A 19,324-nucleotide genomic window follows, 5' to 3' on the forward strand; every position below is an offset into this window, starting at 1 on the left:
TTGTTTTCCTAGGCTCGAAGTGATGTTTTGGGACGCATGTTTGGAGTTCTTCGCAGGCGATATGGCAGAGTTGTTGGTGAAGATTTTAGAGAAGGCGAAAATACTTTTGTTATTAGTGCCAGATTACCTGTTATTGAGAGTTTTGGACTTGCAGATGAAATAAGAAAACGTACCAGTGGTGTTGTCAGTCTTCCACAATTACGTCCCGGTGGTTGGGAATTGTTAGATATCGATCCGTTACAAAAAGATATGTCTTCTATAGATAGTAAAGAATCTTTTAGTGAATCGTTTCGCACAAAAGGGGGTTCCAGTAAACTTTTTCGATCGAAACTACCTATCTCAAGTCTTCATGATTGTGGTGGTGGTGATGATGGAACTGATGAAAATATGGATGAACCCACAAGTCGAATATCTAGAGTACAACGATATATTCGAGAAGTTAGACTACGCAAAGGATTACCATTAAATGAACAATTAGTGCTTAATGCCGATAAACAAAGAACGTTAAAAAAGAATAAATAGATATGCTATTTTATAAATAAAAACAACTTGTAAATTATATTTTAGAGTTATATATAATTTTCCATTTGAATAAATCACAATCTGTTTTGATCCGAATTCACATCAATTTTCTATATATATTAGTATTTCTAATGACTACTACTAGCCTAATGATTGATTTTCTTGACTTTCTGTAAGGAGCTCCCATTTTCTTTTTAGGTGTTTCTTTTTGAATAATATTATCGCCAATCACTGTTGTGATTGTGACTTAATGGATATTATATTGTTTTCGTTGTGTATTGGATTATAAGATTTAAATCTTATTTACTACACATTCAAATGTTTTCTTTTTGGCAAAACAAAAGCATTATTGATCGATAGCATTCGATCTGCACTAAGAAGGACTTGATAGACAATGACATTGATCATCACCCAGTGATCAATCAATTGTGATTACATCTCAGTCTTACAGGAGGTCGGTCGCGGCCCGGATAGCCCAGTGGTAACGTCTCTGACTGTGAAACTGGGTGACATGGGATCGATTCCGTTAGGGAGCACCAATTCCCTCAGGATTACAGGTACACCTTGCTGACGAGTGCCAAGTAGCACGGAATCCGGGTCCAGGGGATCCTGTCGACTACCTCCAACCACCATCATTATTGACTATTATAATGTACGGTGGATATGATTCACAGTTCAGAAAATTAGCTTAACCCTTGGTAAATAAATTATTTATTGATTACTATTTTGTGTAGATTTTAGTTCATGTATTAATTCTAATCCTTGTGCAAACCGTTAAGCTCAAATCCGAGTTTACATTCTATAAATCCATACAGTTATAGTTTGTCATTCAATGGATAATCGAATTAATCCAGATAGACATCAGTCAATTGAGAAATCATCTGAATAAATACATGTAATGTACAATTGACAATCTTTGTTGTTAATTCACGTTTAAATTTCATTTATATATTCCACTTACGTATTATCATATCAATATAGGACAATTTGAAAGTTGCATATATGATGTATCTTGATTATATGATAATTTATCAATCTGCTGATACATAGTTTGTGTACTGTTCACGCTTCTGTCAGGGGAACCAAACCTACAAACAAAAACAAATTTCAGATTAAATCGATAGTAATAACTTTACAAACAAAGTTTATGGCGAGACTATAATTTATGGACAAGCCAACTTGGAGCGAGTGAGCGACTTCAAGGTCATGGTACTTATTTCAACACCTAATGTGCATATACGATCTGTTTACAGATGATTTCAAGAAGGATGTTTTAGTTGAGCGGCTACAACATATGGGATTACTGAGAAGTTTCTGTATTTGTGATTGCAGTGTTCAAATGACTGTTGGACATTGTGCAGACTATCGTGACGATGTTGTATTTCGATGTAATATATGTTAGAGGAAAACGTCTGCTAGAATGGGGACATTTTTCGCTTGATCCCGATTGACACCAAGACAGATTAAGACAATTGTCGTAAGCTGGACAAGAAAAGCATCAGTAACAGTGGCTTGAACCTTTGTAGATGTTACTGAAGCTTCGGGAGTTCAATGGTATGAGTATGTAGTGTCAGTTGTTATGTTAAGCCCACATAGCTTATTCTAGCTTCCAGACAGGCCACTCTATTCATTCATCTTGAGTCCCACTTTCACCTCGTTAATTATTCTCCTGTCAACCTTGACTGTTTTTATGTGAGTGTATGTGTGTGCATTTCATATCTTACTCACTATATGTCTGTAACCTATTTTTGTCTGACTATAAATATCGATTAACGTCTGATTAAATCGAGTTGGCTCATATGCCTTCTCCACTTCTTGTCATTCCGTTTCGCTCCGTCTCCCCGATTGTCTGTGCAGATCAAGGATTGTACGAAATAAACGTATTTAAAACTTTGTTCTCGTATTTGACTTATTTAATTCCGTTATTCACTGACACGATTTTAGTCGATGATTATACATGGGGATTGACGATATGTACATTTCGATAGCAAACATTCATGTGATCTAACTGGAATCAGATATTCCAGGGCCACTAAAAGTACTGTCGAGATATATGCGCAATAAAGATGGAAAGCTTGAATCAGTCGTTTGTAGGAATCGGGCGAATCGTAGAAATTGATAGAACAGTTGTTAGAAAACGCAAATTCAATAGAGCAAGAAGTGTTAATAAAGACTGGGTAAGTAGCACTTCCTTAAGTATACTTAGCAGGTATTTGGTACATTTGATAGATCATCTCAAGAAAGACACTCCCAGCACGTAAGAAACCAACAGGCTACAACGATAATACTAATTATAGCAGAGTGTGTGCACCCGGGTACCATAATATACATGGATGACTAGAGAGCACATCGATGCCTATCTAGACTTGGTTACGTGCATCTTGTCATCGTTAACAAGCAAGATTTTGTAGACCGCCACGGTAGTACACCAATAATATGGGAGCAATATGGCCGACGCTAAAAGAATTTTTGCGACCTTATCATGGCTCCAGAGACCGACTACTATGGAGTTACATGGATGAATTCCTCTACCGTATGCATTACGATTTCAGAACTGCAGAGCCTTTTTCTAACCTTGACAAGTTTCTAGACCATGTTAAAGAAGTTTGTCCTCTAATTTTTTGGTTTTGTATAATATATTACTCTATACTTTTCTGATTGGCTGAAATTTCTCAAGGGCACTTAAGATTAGTTCAAAGGTCGTCCATAAGTTATATTCTCGCCGCAATATGCATCAAAATCAGATAATTTTGCACTTGATAGATGAGTTACATTGTATTATTGATAAAAGTGTTAAGTCAACATCTTCAATACTGAGTCGTGTTGATTATTACTGTTCAAAGTTTAGATTTGAGCATTCTCATTGCTTAAGATTTAAAACCTCAGGTTAATAATAATTTACCTTCCTAAATAAGTCTTCTTGTTTAGATCTAGCCATTATCTGTTTGGACCAATCAGTCTAGTGATACATTATTTCTTGTTATTTGACTGATAGTCGTAATGTGGGTATGTTTCAATTAAACAATCTTTAATACATGTTTAGATGTTATTTATTTGATCACAGACATTGGTCCAAGGGGCACCAGATACATATGCGCCACACAATAACAATGAGGCCAGTAGTAATCATTGATTCGTGTGCGTGGGGGGCTATGATACTGCTCGGGTGCCCGAGGTTTAGATGCCAGTCTTGAGATGGAATATTTAAGGAGTTAACTAATTGTCAACTTGTTTAGAAATAAGTCTGTGAGAGCAGAAATGAAAAGGATGAATAGCAACTGGAAAAGGTTGCCCAGAACAGGGTTGAATGGAGAGTGCTGGTGGGTGGCCTATGCTCCTCCACGAGGTGTAACAGGCGTAAGTAAATAAACGTCTTTGTCAGTTGCACTTAAGTCTATCACTTGTTTTATCCAAGTTATTGTCAGTCATTACTAACGTAGAAAATAGCATGAGCATGGTTCAGTCCAGGTGGCCACTAAGTGGTGATTCCCTACTGTATCGTATTTTGAACTAAACATCTTAAGATCTCAATCTTGCTTCGATCTCTACGTCATCAGATCTCGTTAAAACGTGTTTTTCTATTTTACTGTAGTGTATGCATTCTTTTACTGATAAATTGGACAATTAATCTTTTATGCCTGATATCATTCATATGAATGAAATTATTTATTCCAGTTATCAAACTGTAAAATTTGCATTTTAACATGTTAACTCGGCAAAGACCAGTAATAGCCTTGGAGTTAATTAGTTACAGTATGCTCTTGCCAGCTGAAACAATATGACTTTTCATTTAAACTCATCAATATTTGCTGGATGGAATTTGAAATTAAGAAGTTGTTTATCGGAGTCAGTAGTAATTATGACAAGTAATTTTTTGAATAAATCTTCAGTGGCACATGTATGTTATACTGACAGACCAATCAAATTTAGATTCAAAAGGGATCAAGAATAATAAATTTTAATGGATGACTTAAAGGTTCTTTATATTTAAAATCAGAAAACTATCTACATTCGTATCAACTGCATCTTGGTTGGCTGTGGGCGAATCTTACTTCGTCAATGTTGTTTCAGAGTCACCAAAGGTCATTTGCTAATACTAACATTGAAATATATCAAGCTGAGGTCACCTTCCTATTAAAAACATCTGAAAAATCCATATTGCCCAGAATGCCGTGGTATGGCCGAGAGTTAGGAAAATCAGCTCTTCCTCTCTAAATACTCGCACATGGCCACGTGCATACAACTACTGTCAGGGAAGTCCTACTCACTGCCTTCTCTCAGTACTGCTGTTGTTCACAAAATTGAGAGGGCGAAAAGCGAATGTCTAACGCTTTAACCAAGTTGATGGATACGGAGTATTCACTTAGGGGAATTGGAAAACCCTGATTCCAAACCAATGATGAACATGGGTCCCAGGATCCTAAGGAAACAAATGGCGTATGTCAGTCTTGAGTGCTGTTAAAGGTATGAGGGCGGTTATCACTTCCCGGTTGCCCACACCGTGGAAGGGTTCCTCTGGAGGTACCTGAAAAGGAAATTGGATTAGAGGTGGTCTTAGTGACCGCAGTGTCCATGGGACAACTGCTTAAGGTCGGTCACACACGACCTTTTTATGGGTAATTTTTGTGTTAGCTCCGTACTTGTTGAGACCTTACTGCCGAAGACGGATATCCGTGGGATAAGGCGAGGTGTACATTTTTAGGGTCGACTTTTTCTAACCCCACCCCTACTTGTGAGAAGGCAGCATTGCTGTCATGCTGGTTGTCTGAAGGAAACACCTTACTGCTGTCACACCTCTGTACAGAGTCAGCAGTACGACTTCGCCTTCGGACCTTGGGTTTGTTGGTTTTAGTCTTACCGCTCTTTAACCGACCTATCTGACATGGTAGGACCTTGAGGAACGGTTGTTCCAGCCATTATAGCTTGGTTACTTCATCACGATAGGTAATCCCGACCACCATGTCAAGGTAGCAACAACGGTCGGGAAACGGCGTATGAACCTATTGTTGGTCACTACAGAACTGCATCTCCTGATATTGCTCCACTGCCTATCTATTTATTGCCTTCTTGTATCAATGTTTACGTGAATAATAATCAAATATTTTGTGGAAATTTTCATTCCATCATTATCATCAACAACAACATAAACCATATAAGGTAATTAAAATTATATTCAGACATCAGACAGATATTTTACTTCAAATTCATAATTATAAAGAATTAAATTGTACTTTTTTTTTACCGTTATCGTTGATTATCATCAAATTCACAAGATCAGTAAAAGAACAACAACAACAAAAGCAAACAAAGAAAAAATAATTAACTAATTTAAATTTAAAGGTAAGTTTTAGTCAAATTAGGTAATTTAAATAATAATTTACTAAGAAACAAGAAGCCATAATAATTATTAGGGTAATAAGGCATTAAGGTGTTCAATTTGTTCGGGTGTAGGGGGTGAGGTTAGGAAAAACACAATGTATAGTTGATAGTTGTTTGCTCCAATCAAACATCATTGTTACAACTTGATGACGTATATTATATAATAATAATAAATGGGAATAATATTGCTTATAGACGTAAAAGGAGTAGAATTAGAATACAATATTATAAATAATGTTAGTGTATATGCTTTCATTCTTTGAATAGAAAACAAACAAACAAAAGATTGAAAGAAGCATTAATCGGTCAATACAGAAGTACACTTATGTGTACAATATCTGTGTAACATGCAAATCTGTTCAGTTAACAACTATTAACAATATAAATAATCATCATCATAATAATAATAGTAAACAGTTGATTTTCTTGTTTAGCAAAGCGAAATACTAACGAAACAAAGAACGATACTGTATGTATAGTGAATACTTTCCAATGATTAATGTTTATTTTAGTCATTCTTAAAGTCAAAAAAGAAAAAAAAAGGAGAAACAAATCATGCGAAAAGAAATTTCGGAAAAGCCTAGGGTAAAAGAAAAACAAAACTATGAAGGATTAAAGCAATGCAAATTGTTTTGTAATAGGCATTTGTAAATTAGGTGTTTTACTGGTGTGTGTTTTTTTGGAACAATTCACCTCCCCCCCCTTATATATGTAAATATATATTTGTGTATAATACTTTATTGTAATGATTACATTCATGTAAAGAAATATCTATTATTATTCATTTAAAAGTACAATTATAAGCGTGTAATTATCATCAAATTTGTTATGTTGTCATGATGGATACTAAATTTGGTGGTTGGATAAATTGTAATACAGATGACTTTAAAAAAACAACAACATTTGATTGAATTAGATAACATCAACAGTGAATGGACTTCCTGGTACATGTTGTTCACCCCATTTAATCATAATTAAATGACGACCACGATCACGTACAGTATAACTAATTGAATATTGTCCATAACCCATATGTTTGATATTGACTTCTTCACAGGCTACAACTGGTCCAGATACTCCAACATATAGTACATCATGACCTAGAATGTTTTTTTTTGTTTTTAAGAAAATAAATGACAATAAAATGTAATGAAAATCTAATGTATGCACAGTCGTTTCAGACATTGTAATACAAGTATCAATGGAGATTCATTTGTATCAGAAGGAGTTTTGTGCAGATTGTAGTGATTTCAATAGCTGAGATCATGAGTCAATTGAAGCTAGACACTAGGTCATGGGTTTGAATCCCGAGAGGCGGAATTGTGGATGAGCACTGATGAGGAGTCCTATAATAGGACGAGACGGTCGTCTAGTTCTTCCAGATTTTCCATGGTGATCTAGCTTCAACTGACTCATGATCTCAACTATCGAGATTCATTTGTGTTTGATAGTTCACCTTGATTAATATTTTAATTTAGCTCAACTTAATAAGCTTACTATTTATTGTATCAGATTTCTATTCAAGCTAAGTAAATATGATAAGCTGCTGATCGTTATCATTTTGATAACTGTTATCATTCAGTTCTTCAGTCTGGACACCCAGTCAGTATAATAACCTGCATACAAATCAAGTGAATTGTGTGGTACATATGTATTGGGTGCCCTTTTGTACCAATATTTGTGTTCAGATAAATTGATATCATTGACACTCAGTTCACTATAAATTTGTGTGACCCAATTAAGCTCTGTTCACATACACTTATGTTTCATGTAACGTAGTGGTGTACTGAACGAGAACACCAGTAAGGAGAAAAGAATGTATTTGGGCACAAAATTACAGAACATCCCACTAAATAATCAATTTGCAAAATATCAATCCATCGTCTCAAACTTCATTGTTCCTTTTGCAAATATCAGTCCATTGTCTCAGGCTTCATCGCTCATGCATTTTCATACCACTTGCGTACCGTTTCCGTTCTTTCCTTATCTATCTTCTACTGAAATACATTCTATGCCTGACCACCGTTATATACTACTGATATGGATATAAGTAACCCACACCACAGTAGTAGTGAGTTATGTAACTATAATCGGTTCTTTTATTTAAATTGTAATGTCACAAATCTAGAATACATAATATGCAATCTTATAATTCATAAATGAATCTACATTACATGAGTACATTGATTATAAATTATAACACTATTCTGAACAGAAAAGCAACTAGCGTGTTCTACTTTAGATAAAGTAGTATCTATTCACCTAAATTGCTTCCTATTAGGTGTTAATCATTTATTTTCTAAGCCTTAATAATATATAGGTGTGAATAATGTTTTGCCAAAAGGACTTAAAACTTATCAATGATCTACTGAGTTATAGTAGATTTTTATCAAAGTTCCTAATGTAACATGTTTCCATAACAAAAGCTAAAGTGAAAGAAACTTTTCCTGAAAGTCTTATAACCAATGATACGACGTAAAAGAAAACTCTCAGAAATAGCATACAACACAGTAACATTTTTTTCATTTAAGCAGTAAGGAATTCATGAAATAACGATAAGCTGTCTAGTTCCACCACATATATGTGTGTTGTTGAATGCGCAATATTATGAATTGCTTAAACCGTTACATCCCAATCGCGCTCCACCCACTTTAGTTTAGGAAGTGGGATAATGCCATCAGACCTCATCCTTATAGTGTCGCTCATACCAAAAAGAACTGGTGAGTTACTTAAAAAATCAACTCAATGATGTCAACGTCAAACCTTCTCCTTGAAGCTTGAAGGCCCTGAATTTAATCTCTAGACGGATGGCAGATACACACCAATAAGGAATTCCATACTACAGTAAAAACGGCTTTCCAATACATTTTGGTCTTTACTTAGAATCTAACTAAAATTAGTTAATGATGTAAACAATAAAAATCATTAATTCCCCAAAAATATGTTAAACGAAATAAAATTACATATTTAATGTATCATCAAAATTACCTGCTTGTGATGCATTAACTGTAAATGTATTCGTTTCATTAAGATATGCTTGTTTAAGTCCTGGTCCAGAGCATGTAACACGATCTGGTCTAGATGGACCAAGATTAGAATGTGGTCCATTAATTAAACGTCCTCCTGTTTCTACAACAACATGTGTTGTATCAGTTGTGATTGTATCGTGTACAGCATCTCCTGTAACAATTGCCTATTTAATAAAATATGTTAAATGAAACATCATTGTTCTATTTTGTTATTGATCAAATATCATGATACCATTTTTTTTTCTTGTTATGACGTAACATTTTCGTTTACAAGTTTATACAATTCTATCTTTGAAGTTGTTCATACAGATAAATATGATAAAGGTCAATATTAATTTTCGTGGTTTATTGTAGGCTAAAATGATGATCTGTTAACAATAGTACTGTACTGGTTATGTTTGTTTTTCATCATTAACACAATCATTGAATGTTGAAGAAAACGGTTTATTTTAATATACTATTTGTTAGAAGGGGTTTTGTGGCGATTGTAGTAATTTCGACAGTTGAAATCATGAGTCGATTGAAGCTAGACCACTACCATGGAAAACCTGGAAGCACTGGACGGCTGTTTCGTTCTATTGTGGGACTTCTTAGCAGTGCTCATCCACGACCCCGCCTCGCGGGATTCGAACCTAGGACCTATCAGTCTCACGCTTTTGTTTTGATAAAAAACTATAAAACAGTATGTGGTACTGGGAGACTAGGTATCTTTATTGATAAATTTAAAGTTATTTAAATATTTATTATTAAATTAGTTTCTATCTTTTAATTTTTATGTTTATATTTGTTTTTTTTTTCCTTTATTACAATTTTAATACAGTTTTTTTTTTTTTTTTTTTTTTGTGTTTTTGGTTGTGGTTGTAAGAGTAAAAGGTATATTTGAAATTTTTTGGTTTTGATGTTTTTTTTTAATTTTTTTTTTTTAAAAATTAAATTAAAAAAGGAAAAAAGGAGAAAGGGAGGATTGAGTTTATTATTTTTTGGGAGATAAGATGTTTGTATTTACCCCCGTCCCTTTCCATTTTTTTTTGTGTTTTTTTTGTTTGTTTTTCTATTTTTTTTTTTTTTTTTTTTTGGTTCCCCTTTTTTTTTTTCTCCCCACATAACTTTGATCACTTGTCTTTTTTTTTTTTTTTTTGTTTTTGTTTTTTGTTTTGGTCGGCCCGCCTTTTTTTTTTTTCCTCCTTCTTTCGTGCCACTAAGTTTCGTGCTAGTTGGCACTCATCAGCATGGAGTAAATACAAATGTTTGGTAACCGATGTTCCCTGGTGGATTTGAACCCATGTCATTCAGCTTCGAAATCTGCGACATTACTACTAAGCAATGGTTTCCAACTGCATATCATCATAATACACACAATAGCAAGTCATTTGGACTAATATCCACACCACGTCTTTATTGACAGAATTCAATCAGTACTTAGGTACTAGACAAAAATAATCTTTGTCACTAATCAGTGATCAATGAATTGTTCTCATAGCATCAATCAAAACGACGAATGACTTACTTGGAAAAGTGTTCGCATTTTATACTTTGATTTGACTTGTTAACTGTGGTCTGTCTATGGTCATTCAATTTTTGCCTTCCTAAGAAACGCTCCAAGTTGACTTACTATTTTTGTTTGAAGTATACATTACTACCAATTCGTATTACTCTTGATCGTGTACTTTCTATTTACAGGAGAAACTTTCTTAACTCTTATCATCATAATCTCATCCCTATACAATACAGACGGCTACATTTTTCTAAGAGTCTAACGGAAGTTCGTGAATTTTAATGTGATATTTTGTGTCTAAAATAATTGATTAATGACATTCTAAACAATATAGTAGTATAATTTATACGAGTGATTTAGTTACGTAGGATCATAAGGATCAATTATTCATCTTGGAAAGTTTCTAATGGTCTAATGTTGGTCATCTATAACGTCAGATAATTGGATTAATATTCTAGCAGATTAATTAAATACTTAGACGAACTGTGAATACTTTAAAGAGTTTGCTAAGATCAGCCAAAACAGTAAACTCAGATGACCATAAATTAATACAATTGTGATGTTTGAGTGACCAGGAAAATTGAGTTATTGAGTGAACTTATATTGTTATCACAATTGTAGATAAACGTTCTGGGGTTTTATGAAAACGAAAACATAATTAGTGTTGTTCTTTGATTACTAGATGCAATCTCATTATCATGCCTTTTATTACTCAGCGCCTGTAGATAATCGAAGCCTGACACCTATTCTTGTTAAGTGAAACAACGGGGTGAGGGTCAGGTATGAACCAAGTTAATTATGGATCTTTTATAATTAAAAGAAGCTTACTTTATATGGTGAACCTATAATATGTTGTGAATCACCATATTTAATACTGATAAGATATTCACCAGGCGATAATGGCAAATAAGTGAAATCGTATCCATCTGACCGTTCAGTACAATTTAATTGAACTTTACTAGGACCATCTACAGTAACTGATAAAGCACCACTTCCAGCTTGAACAGTATTTACGAAGAATCGATTACGTTCACCTGAGTAAGAAAAGTAGACAAATGATATTAAATTGATGGGTATATGAATAATTGGGTCTTTTTATAACAAGAGAGAAGGTTATATGAAATTCATTTTTGTTCACGGGAAGTGAGTAAACCTTGGGTCTCTTCAACTTAATTCACACCCATAAACATAGACTATGTTATTATTTACATGAATGGTCTTTACTATATCTTCTGGTTTCAGATATAGAAGGGAATGAAAGAAACGAAAAATACGTTGTTTTCTATATCGTTCTAGATGACGTATAGTGAATATACTAAACCATCAGACTGAATTTTCCAACAGATCTCTACTTCAGTCTTGATTCCTATGGTGTATTATATTCCTTATAGAAATAATAACAGTCCGAATGAAGAAAATGGAAATTCTCTGTAGTGTATTTTTTGAAGCCTTATTAATACCAAATGTTTGTTTTACGAATCAGTAAATCAACTAAATTAAAGATATAAGAGTGAGAAATTTTGTCATATTTATTGCAGTAAGGATATCTGAAGCTATTTACCAAGCAGTTTCATTAAGTGCCTTAAATTATTCGCCTCATTCTTGCTATTACTGTAAAACTGATGAAACTGGAAGGTTTTTTTAATGAAAAACCATGTTACTACTTACTATATTTAAGTAATGTAAAATATGTGTCAAAACTGTGATGTTTAACTTAGATCGGTTGGTGATTTCAATAAAACTAAGACAAATTAAGTGGTTGTAAAAAAAACCTCTCCAATAAGAATAAGTTTTTAACCGCAGTATCCTTAGTGAGTATTAATTCCTGATAAGTGAATATATTTAACATACCAACACGTCCATGAGTCAAACCTTCCCCACTGGCTGTAACATGACCAGTTTCTTCTTGTCCAACTAATACACGGAATGGACTTCCAGGCACTGGACGTTCATCCATTAGTACATGCACCAAATGTGCTCCATTTTCATGAGGTGTAAATCGTACTGCGTGCTGATCAACATCCACTTGGTGTACAAGTGCATCTGACTGTATTCCAGATGGAGCTACTACATATGCTCTCATTCTACCTGTCATTCCCGAGTAATTAACTGTGAATGCTGTTGGACGCCCAATCTATAAAGAAAACAACAGGAACAACAATATATATGAAAAAGTGGAAAATTTTCAACTTGAGGGATTGTCCTTAGATTCCATTGATAATGTCTAAATTTTATCAATATAAAATCACTGAAACTAAAAGAAAGGTTAAATATGACACTGGTATTTAGGATTTGACAACACTGTTGTCCATAACTTCTTTGTAATCGAGGATCTCAAAGTCAGTCAAACAGGAAGTCAGGAGTCAAGGGGTCCAGATATATGCTTGGAAGATGGCTGATGCGTCGAGATGCACGGCACGGTGTACCCAGTTAGGACGCTTAATCGAGCGTCATCAGTTAGGTTAGAGTCAGTGTCGACGATTTATAGAACTATTTATTATTGGGATTTATTTACCGCTACACGGTTGTTCTCAAGATGTATAAACGGAAAATATTTTAGACTTTCAAACCGTTGAGGTTTTATTTTGTCATCAATTTCTGTTCTGACGTCTCAGTGACTACAGTATGTTTACTACACCACCAACCTGAAAAAAGTGATAATCACGGTAAAAATCTGTTTTTAAAGAGAAAAAAAATGTTCATAGTTTCGACCTTGGTAAATTGAGTCTGAAAGTTTGACGTTAATTTGAGACATTATATTTCGTTTCATATGACTAAATTGTCAAATAGAGCTTTTCTGGTTACGAAAATGAAGTCACAAGACTTTATTTGACAACTTGTATGGATTATGTTCTATATATCATTACGTAAAATTTTTGTTGTGAAGAGTTTACTTTATGGTTAACAAGCTTGATCAGATAATAAATATAACCTTTATTACAGAAATAACCAATAACATTGTGTTACTAATCATCATTTAATTCCCAGATACAATCAGATGGATACCCGTATAGCGAATTTTTTGAGATCGCTGTTTGTTAATTAGATCATAAACCTGTTAATTATTAGCAGTAATTCCTAAAAGTCTCCATTCTGAAGCCGTGACCAGTTGGGTTCAGCAATATACGGGTTAAGATAGTTATCTATTGAAGACAATTGTAGATATACATGTAAACCATTAGGGGTGATCCGTAAGACCTGAACGTCTTGGGTTCAATCTCCAGTGGGATAGTGGACTCGCAATTATCTAGAGTCTCATAATAAGATAAAATAGTTGTCTGTTGCGTTCTAATACTCAATGGATCCTTAACTTAGGTCGGTTTGTAATCTCAAAGCCATTCAAATCAATACATTTCGTACGTTATGAACCAACATTCAGATGCTCTTTTCCACAAAAAGATGATTGGAATGTAAATGTTACACTTCGAAATTTTGCTTTTTATGTAATGAAATAATGACACTTTGACATTTAAGTGAATTTTAATCTTAAAAAAGATTAGTATATTTAGAAAATAGTTGATTTTAAGTGGGGTGTATAACGACAAGGGGGTATTTATTGAGAAATATGTTGCTATATAAAAGGTTTCCAAGGTTAAAATCACTAGCCTAATTGTCATTATTCTAACATACAGGAATTTCATTACTGTATATATAAAAGTGAGTTTATACACCTGAAATCATATTTGATTTTAATTAGGATATTAGACCAGTGATTAAATTACTGAACTATCAACCTTTGGGATCAATGATCCTAAACTCTCTTCACATATTTCAATTTGGTCAACTCAGTAATACCATCAAACTTCAACGAAAAAAAAACAATTTGTAACTCAAAGCCACGTACGAAAGGTCATTTTGTTAGTGAAGACAATGGTGGATGTGTCGCTCAATTTCGTGGATTAGTTGGAGTTAGACATTAACACCGTCGAGTGCTAACTCAGTGGTCTTGTTGGTTAGGCACTTGCGCTCGAGGCCGGTAGGTCTCAGGTTCGGATCCCGCGGGGCGGGGTCGTGGGTGCGCGCTGCTGGGGTGTCCCACAATAAGACAAAACGACGTTTCAGTGTTTCCAGGTTTTTCATGGTGGTCTAGCTTCAACCGACTCATGATCTCAACTGTTTAAATTACTACAATCTCCACAAAACCCCTTCTGATACATATTTGGTTGTAAGCAGCTTGTAGTGACCTACTTTTATCAAGAGAACGCGATTGATTTAATGGAAACAATTATTATTATAACCAATTGTACCAGTGATTGTTTTACTGTAATTGTTTGTTTAACTGTACTAAAGACATACTTTCTTCCGTTGATTGTGACTTTGCACGCAATTACGTTTGCTCACTGATTCCTCTTGTACCCTTTTGGCACGATCTCGGTATCGCTTCGATACCACAAAATCTTGCTACAACTTCCAATCGCCTTCTGATATCTGGTACGCGCTCTTCTTGTAGTGGTGATCATAGTCAACCGCGACTCGACCCCACACTACAAGCTGATGAGAACCCACGAAATATAATGGATTCATATTATTCTACATCAATATTTGTTCTGGCTTTATTTAAGGGAACTAATTGCATGAAAAAATTGTTTTTCCGAATTACTTACCGACAGACCACGATCTTGAATACTTGTAATATTTAATAATTTAGTTTCAGGTGTATAGAATGTTCGTTCCATTGCTTCATTTATGATAACACGAAATGGTGAATTCGGTATATGATCATCATTGAAGCGAATAGAGCATAAATATTCACCTGGTTCAGTTACACGATAAGAAACTCCACATGAACCATCTTTCCTATCCTTTAGAAGATACACGAAAATTGTTATTGAATATATTTTAAAACGATATTTAAAAACTTTTGCAAAGAATAATCTGTTGTGTATAATAACAAAGTTCATGAAAGTTTAGGGTTTTGTGGAGATTATAGAATCCTTATGATTGACCCATATCAGTTGTGTGGGATAATCATCCATCAAATGAATTGGAAGATGGTCGCGTAATATCTCAAATTGACTGACGTTAGAAGTATACACTATTGAATGCAGGCCTAGTGGTTTACAGATTAAGAGTTCGGGCAAAACATCAAAAGTCCTAGGTTTGATCCTCTGTGACGGGATCTTGAGTCCGCACTTCTGGGAGTCCCATAATAGGGCGAAACAACTCTCCAGGGTTTCCTTTTATTCATTGGTGGTTTAGTTAAAATCTATTCATGTTGTACCACTGATAAGATGCCCTAAGATTAGTCTTAACAATCGAGTCTTTACTGATTAGATAATGATTGACCTATAAACTAATCCCCTTCAATAGCTGATGACATTTTACCATGCTTATTTTGTGTTTATGTTCTGTATGTAAGCTAGTAATAAGTCAGCTAAATTCGATGAAGCATGGAAATAGCTTGGAAGTCATAGTAATAGATGTATAAAAAGTTTATATAATAGTTTATTTTATCCAACAATCAATATCCACGTATGGATGAGGGTTTTTAGCTCTTAATTAACTCCAGTTGCATAATGACGAATGAAATATAAGAGTTTATGCAGTGAATCAATCGTGTTACTAATAACAGAATAAAATAAGCCAAGTAAGAAATATGTTTAGAACATGTATATTTCATTCATTTGAATGTTAGGTGACAGATAAACAATAAAAGGTGCTGTGAACAGATAGTTGACAAGACACAGAAGCCTTGAATACTATATGACTTTCATTTTACAAAGAATATACGAAATACTAGTAAGTGTGTAGACAAGTACGTACTACAATGAGTCCGTGTATTGAAACACTAAAGCTTACAAGGGAATAATTAGCGAAGTTAAATCTAAAACATTATACAGAAGAGTCAATAGGTTCGAAATAACTGGTCTGCCTTGAAGACAGTATAATATACTCAGGAATCATTTTAGTCTTTAATTTCATCGTTGAAATTTCACACGTCAACAACCCGATATCGATTGGCTAACTCACTCCATAATGATCGGCCTAAATTGAAGGAATAAAATGTTAAAAACGTGACTAGGAAAACAAATGTTCGTTTTTTAGTTCAAACAATATTCTGAATCAACAGTGTTCTGATGAGAACTGAAGCCTAGTCAAAAGTCAGACTTCGTAGCATTCTCAACATAACATGTAGTTAGTTTAAATGTTATCTAAAAAGTATCTTAGTGAAACGCCCCCCCCTCAATAATCTGGTACAGTCGAAGGTTGGAAGAATCATTTCTCCCACTCCAAATACTCTCACATAGCCACACCAATACAGCCACTACCAGGAAAGTCCTGCTCACTTTCTTCTCGACGTAAGGATACTTTTTACTAAATTAAGAGGACCAAAAGTGAATGTCCGGTGCTTCAACTGGGATGAAGAATATGGAGGAGCTATCTAGGGGAGTAAAAGAACTCTGACTTCAAACCAAATGGTGCACATGGGTTCCATGATCCTGAAGGAACAAATGACGTATGGACCTATTGTTGGTCACTGTGTACCATGGTACTGCATCTTCTTACGTTGCTCAATTGATATCATAATACCTTGATATAAGTATTTCTCTCATATAGTCAAATTATTCACTACCTTGCATTTATTATTAATAATAAATTGTATCATAACTAACGTCGAAATTGATTTCAGCTTTACTTGGTCCTTCAATAGCAATTGATAAACCACCTGCACCAGCTTCACGAGTATAAATACTAAAATCATTTAATGAATAAGTTAAACCATTTTGTAATCCTTGACCGGTAGCATGTACTTTATGAGCTCCACCTTCTGTAATAGGACCAACAGTAAATTGAAATGGACTTCCTAGAAAACAAATGAAAAATGATTCACATTGTAGATTGAGAAATATTATTAGTTTTGAATTGACTATAAATAAATATACATATATATATGTTTTTTACTTACCAGAAATATGAGATCCTCGATGACGTACTGAAACAGTATGTACACCCATTTCTTGTGGTACAAATTTAATGGTGTAATTCACATCATCCATAGCTAAGACATCACATCGTTGACTTACTCCTGATGGACTAGTTACATTAGCTGTCAAATCACGAATATTTATTCCTGATATATGGAAAAATAATGAAACATGTTTTAAAAAACAAACGTTAGTTTCAAAATAACTACATCTTAAACGAAGCATTCATAGTATGGAATTGTGATAAATAGATTACGCTTGAAGTGGGATTTCATAATAATTAGTCAATATATAGACATTAACACCCGTGGATGCCGGCTCAATGGTCTAGTTGGTTAAGCGCTTGACGCGGAGCTGATAGGTCCTGCGTTCGAATCCCGCGGGGTGCGGGATCGTGGATGCGCACTGCTGGGGAGTCCCACACTAGGACGAAACGGCCGTCCAGTGCTTCCAGGTTTTTCATGGTGGTCTAGCTTCAATTGATACATGATTTCAATCTGTGAAATTTCTAAAATCTTCACAAACCCCTTCTGACAATATATAATCAGTTGACGAGTGTATAATTTATGGATGAACCAATCAGATTTAGGACAACAGGTCTCAGATTTCGGCGCGAAATTCACTCATTCATTTGTTCAAATAGCGTCTTGGCATTTTAGTTGATGTCAGTTCGTGATTAAAACCATAAATCTAAATCCTTACCGTTACCATCAACTGTAAATCATTATCTTAATTCTTCAGACTGCTTTATAACTTTCATTTAGCCCTATTAAGTAGGTAGATACTTTTAAGGTCACCTTGGCATAGCTCAAAAGTCGTCTATAACTTATGGTCTCACCGGTAATCATTGCTGTACACCATTATTGTTAATTCAACTTTTACTTCTCCTTTCTTATTATGACAACTATCTTACAACCAATTTCGATTATGGTTAATTTTGGTTAAGCCCTTTTATTATTAAAATACTTAACACAGAACGTTATTAAAACAGTAACTATTCGCATATTTTTTGTACCGTTATGATCACTAGAGCACATAACAGACTCAAGTTAAAATGTTGATTACTTAAATATCACTCGATGATTTATCCTCCTCCTCCTCCTCCTCATGTATATATGTACTCAAATCCTATTATTAGCTTTTCCTTTGCCTTCCTGTGCCCTTATGCAATTTGACTATAAATCTGCCTATTTAATTGATCGCATGTACTCATTCGCCTCTCCGCTTCAAGTTCACTTGACGTGTATTGGGACCCGAGAAACATAATGAATGATAACTTTGGGATCCTTTATGGACCAATACTAAACGTATATTTATATTGTATAGTTATTAAATAACTAAACTATTTATATTCATGTTCCTCTTATTATAAGCTTTATTTTGACCCCTAAACTATTATTATACGTTTTACCATTCTTGAGTTATACTCAGTATATTAATTACTACCCCCCTCATTCACAGCCACATCTGGTTAATTCTTGTACAAATGTTGTTTCATATTTTATTGCTACGTTGTGGTCGGTTTGATTGCTATATAAACTCAGTATGCTTGAAATATAATGATTCACATCTCAGAGGCTGAGACTTGCGTTCTGGACTTAACTGGCTGTGCTAGGCAGAAAGTAGAACCAATCAGGACTCCAGGTTGTTCTCACGTGTTTTACGCGTCTTTGGTCCGATCGATAATTCGCTGCCATCTAATCTGCAGTCACAGTTATAACAGCATGCTTATAGTTTTGTAATCTGTGCTATCCGCTAACAAGTTGTGTTTGCCGCTTCTCATTGCCTTCTGATTTCAATCACCGTTTAAATTTATATTATAACGGTTATTGAGGTGATCGGTTAACGAAGTAAAGCCGCTACGTTATCAAAAGTTATCGAATATACCTAAACCAAAGGAATTTCCACCTGAGTCTGTTCATTTCTATTCTTCAACCTAACAAATATCTATGTATTTAAATTTTACAGTTATC

At 34.4% G+C, this 19,324-nt stretch overlaps 2 protein-coding genes across 4 annotated transcripts in view; one reads left to right on the top strand and one right to left on the bottom strand.

Moving 5' to 3' along the window:
• Positions 1-3,186, top strand: part of EFTUD1_1 (Elongation factor-like GTPase 1) — a 32,542-nt gene extending 29,356 nt beyond the window's left edge. For both annotated transcript variants that reach the window (XM_051213880.1, XM_051213881.1), the window contains one exon: positions 13-3,186. In XM_051213880.1, the coding sequence (XP_051069895.1) occupies positions 13-522 (510 nt within the window). In that variant the 3' untranslated portion in view covers positions 523-3,186. The remainder of the gene's footprint in view (positions 1-12) is intronic.
• Positions 3,187-5,186: 2,000 nt separating this feature from the next.
• MS3_00005799 (uncharacterized protein) overlaps positions 5,187-19,324 on the bottom strand; it is a 128,844-nt gene continuing 114,706 nt past the window's right edge. Inside the window, exons 31-37 of one of the 2 annotated variants that reach the window (XM_051213882.1) lie at positions 17,333-17,497; positions 17,040-17,230; positions 15,030-15,227; positions 12,277-12,559; positions 11,254-11,459; positions 8,890-9,094; positions 5,187-7,001 (exon numbers count right to left, since the gene is read on the bottom strand). Coding sequence is in view for 1 of the 2 variants with exons in the window: in XM_051213883.1 (XP_051069898.1) it covers positions 6,814-7,001; positions 8,890-9,094; positions 11,254-11,459; positions 12,277-12,559; positions 15,030-15,227; positions 17,040-17,230; positions 17,333-17,497 (1,436 nt within the window). In the remaining variant the exon portion in view is untranslated. The remainder of the gene's footprint in view (positions 7,002-8,889; positions 9,095-11,253; positions 11,460-12,276; positions 12,560-15,029; positions 15,228-17,039; positions 17,231-17,332; positions 17,498-19,324) is intronic. The other variant, XM_051213883.1, reaches the window with a different exon arrangement.

Source organism: Schistosoma haematobium, chromosome 3, assembly GCF_000699445.3.
Source record: "Schistosoma haematobium chromosome 3, whole genome shotgun sequence".
NCBI classification, from domain to species: domain Eukaryota; kingdom Metazoa; phylum Platyhelminthes; class Trematoda; order Strigeidida; family Schistosomatidae; genus Schistosoma; species Schistosoma haematobium.